Source organism: Phocoena sinus, chromosome 10 (assembly GCF_008692025.1).
Source record: "Phocoena sinus isolate mPhoSin1 chromosome 10, mPhoSin1.pri, whole genome shotgun sequence".
NCBI lineage: Eukaryota > Metazoa > Chordata > Mammalia > Artiodactyla > Phocoenidae > Phocoena > Phocoena sinus.
The window spans coordinates 15,813,478-15,823,211 of NC_045772.1; the positions used below are offsets into that span (position 1 = coordinate 15,813,478).

Below are 9,734 nucleotides of genomic sequence, written 5' to 3' on the forward strand. Positions count from 1 at the left end.
TCTCATATTGCTAGAGCATAAATTACAAGGGAGAGAAGCAACCAATAGGCTGCAAAAAGTAGGCAAACTTCAGATCACTGAGCATCTAGGTCATGTTAAGAAGCTTGAACTTTATTCTATAGACAAAGAAAGTTACTCAAGGGGGCATCACACAGTCAGATTGTTGTTACAGAATTATGGACAATGGACTGAAAGGACATATAACTGGAAAAAGCAGGGATAGTTAGGAAACCGGTACAGTAATCCAGATGAAGGACTGAACTAGGGCCGGGGTTAAGGAGAGAATGTACTGAGAAATCTTAAGAGGCAAAGTGAGCAGGATGTAGACAGTAAATATGGGGGTGGAGGTGAACAGAGGGATGATTTCAAGGTATGATCAAATCACTACCAGCAAAGTACCGGATTCAAGCTATTTCTCTAGCAGCAACAATACGTTTACACAGATTCAGTCATGCTCTTACCTGGTCTTAGCATTTGTGAGGCCAGGGATAGCAGTATAGGGCCCAGCAAACAGACAGGCAGAATTGGTGAGCTTCTCCTTGAGCATCATGCTCTAATCAACTAAGTAAAGCAACCACGGGCGACCCCAACAGGCCAACATGACATTTCATAGCTCTATCTCTGATGCACCCTCTCATAATAACTCCTCTATTCCTAAGCCTCTTGACCCCATTTTCCTCTTTGCCCATGAAGTCAGTGACCAAGACAACTGCTGACAACATAAATAACTGCCAGTGCAGGGAACAGTATGTGTTTGAGGGGCAGCTGCATGAATAGCTGTTTTTCCACAACTTAACCCAAAGCCAAGCTTTACTATAAACCCAATATTACAATATTAGCAATGCATTTTTGGCAGCCTGCAGTCCTGCCACCAAACAAAGTTAATCGCTGGAGATGAGAAGATATGGATGGGAGTCCGCTCTGAACCCTTCCCATTCCCCTGATTTATGCAAATGTAATGGTCCTATGGGGATGGAGCAGGAGGGTGTTATGTGTAATCCATACTAAACCTGGCACTTGTCTTTATTCCCAGAGTTTCTAAAAACCAAACTGAAGGGAAACTGAAAAGTAAACTATCAGATGAAATCAAGTCCACTGTTTATCAAGTCCATGAATGAAATACATACACATACAGACACACACACACACACACACACACACACACAAACACACAGAGTAACACCAAGGCTTACCTTTCTTTTATCTTCATCTGTTGATTCAAATTTGAAAGTAGCCCTATGCTGAAGAGAGAAAAAAGGGAAACAGTGTCATTTTAAATACACAGATTTTTGATTTTGCTATGTTTAAAAATACCTAATGTCTATAAAAAAGTTGTCTTCCCATATCATGTCTCAAAGTTCTTATTAAAGTAAGAGAGGCATGTAAGCAAATAATTGTAAAGCAGTACAAAAGACTAAAGCAAAAATATATACAGAAGAGACATAGTACTGAGCCACTAACTACCGAGGGAAATCTGGAATTCTTTGCATACAGTACAGAACATTTGAGCTGGACCTTGAGGGATGAATAGGAGTTTGCCAGGCAAATGGAAAGCATTCTAGGGATGGAAACAAAGGCTCATCTGTGAAGTGGTATGATGTATTTGTAAAATAAGCAGCTCTGTCAGAGAGAAACACAGGACACATGTTAGGGGATGAGAGGAGTGGAGAAAGATGAGAATGGGAAAGTAAGACTGGACAGAGATTTGGAAGGATCTTCCAATGTTGCTGAGGAGTTTGTACTTTCTTTATCATATGCAATAAGAAATCACCAGAGAATTGTAGATAGGGAAGAAATTGATAGACTGGCATTTCATAAAAGTAATTCTCTAAGAATGAGGGTTTAAATCATGGCTCCACCACTTATTAGTTAAGCAAGTAACAAATTATAACTGTATTTCCCATGTGAAAAGAGGGGGTACCGAGTTCACAAAGCTGCCATGAGGGTTAAAACAGCTACGACATATAATGTACCATCTCAGTGCCTGGAAGATAGTAAACACTCAGTAACTATTAGGATGATAAAAATGATGATGCCAATGATATTGAGGAAAAATATTTGAAAGAAAAGAATGTCATGACTCTCCTGAAATGACTGGCAACACTATATTTTCCACTCTGTAGCTGAAATAGAGAATGGAGTAAGTTGAGTTGTCCACTGCCAGAGAGTGATGGTACCCAAAAAATAGAGCATAAAGTTCCTCAATCTCTTCTCAAGTTTTATTCAAGAGAACCAAGTGCTCTTATGGATCCTAAGTTTTCATTTAAAAAAATCTTTACTGAACATCTCTCTGCCTTTCCTTTGTATTTCTCATTGGCAACATGGCAACCCACTAGGAGTTAAACACAGTAAGTACTAAAGATATCATCATTACAGGTGGCTCTGCATTGACAGCTTTGCAGAAGAAGCAATTTTTGAAATTAAATGAGATGGAGAAATGTTGACAGAGAACCAGTTCTGAAAGTAAGAAATGGTCAGAGGGAAGACTTAGAGGTAATAGAGAAGGGCCATTTGAGGAAACCTAAGAGAAGCTGCCTCACATACCGTTTGCAAAACAATTAAAATGGATGTCAGGTGGTAAGACCTTGGATTTAAAAATTTATACCTGAATTGGCATATAGGTGACAGGCAACCAAGGGAAGACTCTGAAGGAGGTGTGAACTCATTCTGGAAGAATATTTTGGGTGGTAGTTTACAGGCCAGATCAAAGAAGAGCAAGACTGAGGATATAAAGCCCTCTGAGAAATGGGCATCAATAATCCAGGAGTGATATTGCTGGAGGCAGTACAAATTGACACCAACTTCAAAAATGAAAGTGATTTGGCAGCACCTAATAGAAACCATAAAAATATTCACAGCCTTTAACCCAGAACTTTTACTGCTAGAAATTTATCCCAATGAGATCATCCAGGGGAGAGAAAAATTATATATGTAATCATATTCACTGCAGTGTTATCGAGTATTATGGAAGAAAAAAAAGAGACAACCTGAATATCCAACAATAGGAGACTGATGAAATAAATCACTGTCCATTCATCTGAGAGAGTATTATACTGCCATTTTTTTAAAAATATGGCTAGGGCTTCCCTGGTGGCGCAGTGGTTGAGAGTCCGCCTGCTGATGCAGGGGACACGGGTTTGTGCCCCGGTCCGGGAAGATCCCCCATGCCGCGGAGCGGTTGGGCCCGTGAGCCATGGCCGCTGAGCCTGCGTGTCCGGAGCCTGTGCTCCGCAACGGGAGAAGCCACAACAGTGAGAGGCCCACGTACCGCAAAAAAAAAAAATAAAAAAAAAAAAATGGTTAAAAAGTTCTATAACAACATGAAAAATTATTTATGATGGCAGTAAGTGGAAAAATAGTAAAACATCAGACTGTATGTCTATGATGACAGTACCTACATAAATGTATGGATGATTTCAAACAAAGGCTTGAGTGTTAAAATGCAAAAATAAAAACAACTATATAGGGTTGGTGGAATTGCTGGTGATTCCTTTGACAAAACTCATTGTTGGTATATTATTTTTACAATTAAAAGAAAAATTTTATATAAAAGGTAAATAGACTAATGAATGAGCAAGGAAAGAAAGAAAAGAAGAAAAGGAAGAAACAACAAAGACTATAACTTAGGAATCTACAGACCCAAGGTTTAGTAAAAACTAACATTGAATAAAAGATCAAGAATTATTAGATTGTACGGTTATAAACTGAAGCTTAGTAAAGGTTCACTACAAATGAAAACACATAATTGCACTTAGAAACAAGAAACTTAATTTTTGCCATTATATGTGAAATATTAATTCCACACATTATCTGGAATAAATGTACCTAGTTGCCAATGTAATAGTTCTCCTAAACTTTTTTTTTTTTTGCATTTATGGTAAGGGAACAGAAAAAGAAATCGTCTTTTGGAAAGCCCCTTGTTAAGTTATAAAAATATCTTTTAAAAGGTTTCTACATAGAATTAAATCTCTCAAGGTGATAATTTAGAATAGTATCAAGGACTAATTTTTATTTTTCTTTTTAAATGCAAGGCTGATCCTGTTTCAAAACCGCAACATTTAAAAAAAAAAAAAAAGAAATAAAGGAAGGAAGGAAAGCAAGCTTTCAAAAGCCCTAACTAACATGAGGGCTTAATTTAATTAGCAAATATACTGGTATTGTGAGGCAGTACAAATTGAATTTAGAATATGGCAATCCATTCAGAAGCAACCTCAAAGTGTGAAACAAAAAGTCCTCTTACATAGTCCAGGATATTTATATATCCTATTCAAATGTGGAGGCTGTACTTCTAGAACTGTCCCAATATTAGGTCCCTATCAATCAGGTTCTTCTAGCACATAAATAAAGACCTCACTGCTATCAGTGTTGTTTTCCTCTCTTATGAGGACTACTCTCAGAGACCTACATGCCTGTCTGTATCTTAAATAACTTTTACCTTTCATTTGGCCATAAACTCACCACACTTCCATAATGGAATCCTACTGGAGCTTGCTAAGGGGTTATCACATGTCTAGGTGGCCTCTATGGCCACCAAGCCACCTCTCTGGTTATCAACATAGTTGATGATGATGCTAGGCCTCAGTTTCTTCTCCTATTAATTGAGAGTGTTGGACCCAATTATCTTTGAGGTTCCTTCTTGTCTAAATACCCTGGATTCAAGGAACTAAGATACTACTACGCACCCTCAAGGCTCTTGATCACTGTTTGTTGTTGATAATCATAATGATGCCAACCAATCTCTCTACTAAATCTGTTAGCAGAACAAGCCCTAGGGGAGGAGAAGCAGCTTGGACAGCCTAGACTAGAGCAATATATACTTCCCACATTAACAGCTCATTCTATTACTGGAGTGGGGTGGACTGGGACCCAACAGTAGCCAAAGGAAATAGTCCTGAAAACCTTCTCTTCTGTGCTCAATAACACAGAATAGACAGTGGAAAGCCAACAGGGCCTTGCAAAAGAGCCCTGGATATTGAATCGAAGACTAGGTCTGCCACTTCTAGCTATGTGCCCTAAGGCCTGTAGACAGTTACTTTGTCTTTCTGAACCTCAATTTCCTAGTCCCAAAAAAAAAGGGAGAATACTTCAGTCACCCTCATAAGTTTTAATATGTGATGACATGTGAAAGCACGTAGGATAATACATAGTACATAGCAGGCACTCAATAAATGCTATTAGATGAACTGAAAGTGAAAAAGAACAACCACTCTTCCTATCTTTAAAAAATACTTTCCTATGCTGAGTCAACTTGCATTATGCCCTTGAGAAACAGACAAGTTTCATTTTTTTCTAGGATAGATAGATCTTCCTTCTCCCCAAGACAAGAAGGGTCAGTAAATGAAGGAAGAAATCTTGAAAATTAGAATCTCCTTAACACAGTAGACATTAGATGTTACCTGGAGCAGATGGGTAAATGTTACTTTAAACATGGTACAAGGTATTTTGCTAACCATTAAAAAGTGCACGGGTCAAGGAAAAAGAGAAAGAATGGAGTATATTCTCTAATTTTTTTTTATCAGGCTATGTCAACTCCATGCCACATGCTTAATTCCTGACTTTTTTTGGTTCAAAACTAACAGTTATGGGTTTTTCTTCAGTGCCAGGCACTGTTCTAAATGATTTACACATATAAGTGATTTAATCCTGACAACAAACCTATGATGTGGGTACTATTATTATCTCTGTTTGGCAGATGAGGAACTGAGACACAGCAAAGTTAAGTACCTTGCTCTATGCCACGCGGATGGTAAGCCGGGGATCAGAGTTCAGGCAGTCTGGCTCCAGAACCCGTGCTCTTGCCGCAGGACCTCTTGAGCACCTTGACCATTAGTGAATGCCTCCTACATGCATTATGCACAGCGTTCGCATTATACTTCACTTAATTCAGTCTCATAATAACTTAGGTGACAGAACCCTATGCTACAGATAAGGAAACTGGGACTCAGCCTTAAAATAACTTGTCCATAGTCATGACACTAATAAATGGCAGATCTGAACCAAGATTTATCTGACTCCAAATTCCACCTTCTTTCCATTATACTTGCTGCCTTCTTTTGAGAACGACGAAACCAATCATTCTCTCTCTACATCATTCATTTCCCTTCTTGGTTAGACTCCTCAATGCCCCATAATCACTTCACTCTAAACATTTCCCAAATCCATGCTTCCAGATAAGGAAAATGAGGCACATGGTGATAACCAGGTGCTTTTTCAGGGTTTCAGACTCCATTTCCCATAGAGCAGGGCAATTTAATTCCACCTCCCCGTTCTTACTGCCAGACCATTGCAATCATGCTTCCCCTTCTTCTTCATCTGCCTCTAGTGTCTCCTGCCTTGAGGGCAAAGCCCACTGCCAACATAAAACTCAGCTATTTTCTTTGTACTCTGGACCTACTATAATCAGCATTAAACATGAGAGCTCTTCTCTGAAGGAGCTGGTCGCGCCGGTCCACGTCAAGACACAGCATTCTCAAGCGTGGTCCCCAAAATACCACCCCAGATGATACACGCTGGGCATTACAACTTTAAAGCCATTCCCAATGTGAAAGGAGAGCTGGGGATGTCCAGAACTTAAGCTCTGACAGCACTTGGCCAGGAGTGTTAAATGGAAACCAACCTGGAGGGAGATCAAGGAGAGGAAGAGATAAACTGGAGGAAGCAAATCTGGAGTTCTAATTAGTTTAGCCATGAAGGGAAGGAGAAAATATTGAAGGAGGAGATAAGATCCAGTTCGACGTTTTTTTCCTCCTCCCTTCTGCATAGAAGAAAGTTCCTATTTATTGCTGGATACCTGGGATATAATAAGTGCTAAATAAACACTACTTGATTCAACACAATGGCCAAGTTTTCTGTTGTATTTCTTTCTTTTGAAAATCAGTTTGTAGCTGCCTCAAATCTTTTTTGGAAGGCAATTATAAATCAAGTTGAATGAATATACAGTCGGGCCTCCATATCTGCAGGTTCCACAACCGTGAATTCAAACCAACCATGGATCAAAAATATTTGGAAAAAAAAATTGGAGAAAGTTCCAAAAAGCTAAACTTGAATTAACTGGCAACTAGCTACAAAGTATTTGCATTGTATTTACAACTATTTACATAGCATTTACATTGTATTATTAGTAATCTAGAGATGATTTAAACTATAAGGGAGGATGTGTGTAGGTTATATGCAAATATTATGCCATTTTATATAAGGGACTTAAGCATCCATGGATTTTGGTAACCATGGGGGAGGTATAGGGTACTGGAACCAATCCCCTGCAGATACCAAGGGATGACTGTAATCTCCACAACATGTACGTCTGTGCATTGAATTAATTTCTCCTAAATTACGCAGATACGCAACAGTAAAGCGTATCAGAAAGTGAGGAAGCTAAGATATGAATAGAACTGAATCCATGCATCCTCCCAAAGAAAGCAGCATGGTACTCTAAAAGAGCAGTCAGAAAACCCAGATCCAAATCTCAGCCCCATCTCTCAATGACTCTGTGGACTTGAGGTGACATCATCCTAAATTTTATCGTTTGTGAAATGGGAGTACCACCACTTTCCTCACAGGATTGTTGGGAAGACTAAATGGGAGTGAAGGTGCCTTATTTTTTTTATCTTCTCCACACGGAGCAGAAATGGCATACTGGCAGCTCAACAATACAAAGTGTATGGAAGTGCAGTGGTGGGCACACAGCAAACACAGAAACACAGAAAGGGAAATTATGAATGGAGGCAAATGAAAGGAAGAAAGATGTTATATCTAGGGTGTGACATGGTGTTGGGTGTGTTTCACATAAGTCAGTTATTTCTATAAAGTGGTCTTCTAAATGGAAGAATAAAGGTGTGGTATGTTACCTTCAAGACTGAGCATATAAAACTCCTGGAAGGTAAAGTAATGGAGAGCTAACGGGTCTTGCTTGAAGAGACATTCAGAGAAGTGACTGGGATATATAAGATACCTTTTTCCTGCAGAGTTGTAAAGTGGAAAGAATAATACCTAGGTTGGAATCCCAGCTCAGAAGTATGACCTTGGGCAAGTTACTTAACCGATCTAGAATCTCAATTGCAAAATGTAGATAAAACCTCACAGGATTGCTGTCAAGATTGAAGGAGATAATGGATGGCAAAGCTGTTAATGTGATACAAACAACAGGTATTATTAGGAGTTAGTCTGCCCCCAGTTACAACACAGTATGTCCATGACCTTGGCGTGATTTCAGTTCCTAGTGCCTCGGTTTTCTCATCTATAAAATGGGGAGGATGATGCTATCTACCCTGTAAACTCTCTGAGAATCAAGTTGGACCATATACATGAGACATCACGCATTGAAAACTGTACAGTCCTGTACGTATATAAGGAACTGCCATCGTGGCCGATACGTTTTATGCATGTCAAGGCCCGTGTTTATACACAGAAACACGTTATTTTTAAGCTATGCAGGTGAGGAGGACTCGCGTGCATTTATGCATCCATGAGAGGGGCACAGACGCACGCTCACGGATTCCGGGGGTGTGACTTGCACGCTTGGGAAGAGGACCGTGGGACACACTGCTGGGCCGGAATCAGAGGGGTGGGCGCTAGGGTGGGGGCAGGGGGTGGGGATACAGGATGCACGGATGGAAAAGGCTGGGGGCACAAACACGCATGCCCAAGCCGGAAACGTTTTCAGGGGAGAGCAATGCGCATCCCCGGAATGAGGGGGGTTGGGAGGGATGCGATGTGCAAGCCCGGGGGGGCGGCCCGAGGGTGCTATACCGCACGCCCGGGGCCAGGGCTCTTTACCTTATCGCTGTAATCCCTCAGGACCCGCTCGATAGCCCCCGCCTCGCCGGCCCGGACGATGTAGAGGGCGCGCTCCTCATCCATGGCCGCAGGTGCGGGGGAGCCGCGGCCGCTCTGCGCGCCCAAGCCGCTGCCTCCAGGTAAACGCCTCGCGCCCCCACTCGCTCGCTCGCTTCTTCCCAGCTTCCTTCCTTCCCTCCTTCCCTCCCTCCCTCTGCCTCCAACCCGCCAGCCTCCGCCCGGACAGGCCCGACGTCACCGCCCCTCAACTTTCACCCCGCGACGTCACCGGTCCCCCAGCAACCGGCGCCTCGCGGCCACCCCCGACAAGGCCCAGGACTCGGTAGAGGCCTGGCGAACGGCCTGAGCGGGGAGTCAGGCCCGAGGCCCTGCTAGCTCTCCTGCCTCTCCCTCCTCGGAGAAGAGTCCAGCCTCTTAAGTGTGCTTTCACAGACAGAACTGTTCTCTCCTGACCCTCCTCTATGAATCATTCTCCTCAGCTGACGAGAGCGACCCGGCTCTTCCCCGCCCCTCTAAGAGCCAGCAGCTAAATGGACTACAATTCCCTGCGTGCAATGGGGTCATTCCACTCTTCCATCTAACTTACCGGAGTGCCGAATGGCATGTCGGGATTAGTAGTCATCCAGCGGGAAAGACTTCCCTCCAAAGGCATGCTGGGAAGTGTGGTCCTGCGAAGGCCGGAAACCGGAGTCCGGCGGCCGCCTGAGGTCAGCGGCCCAGAGACCGTTAGGGGGAGGGCCTAAGCGTCGGCTCTGCCTCTTTTTTGTTCCTTACGGAGCTGACCGTCCTGCTCGAGCCTTTGCCGGTTGGACTGGTTGACAGCCGCGGAGACTGGCACCCGTTGGTGGGAACTGTCCTGCACCGGTTTAATTCCCTCTTTTCTCGTTTAGCGGTTTCGGTCTCTTTGAAATTCTTTCCTTCCTTCCTTGTTTGCGGTC

At 42.4% G+C, this 9,734-nt stretch overlaps 1 protein-coding gene across 5 annotated transcripts in view; it reads right to left on the reverse strand.

Moving 5' to 3' along the window:
* RIC8B (RIC8 guanine nucleotide exchange factor B) overlaps window positions 1-8,985 on the reverse strand; it is a 128,076-nt gene extending 119,091 nt beyond the window's left edge. For 4 of the 5 annotated variants that reach the window (XR_004351764.1, XR_004351765.1, XR_004351766.1 and 1 more), the window contains exons 1-2: window positions 8,776-8,985; window positions 1,194-1,241 (exon numbers count right to left, since the gene is read on the reverse strand). Coding sequence is in view for 2 of the 5 variants with exons in the window: in XM_032645623.1 (XP_032501514.1) it covers window positions 1,194-1,241; window positions 8,776-8,859 (132 nt within the window). In the remaining 3 variants the exon portion in view is untranslated. The remainder of the gene's footprint in view (window positions 1-1,193; window positions 1,242-8,775) is intronic. The other variant, XM_032645624.1, reaches the window with a different exon arrangement.
* Between the last annotated feature and the right edge of the window lie 749 nt (window positions 8,986-9,734).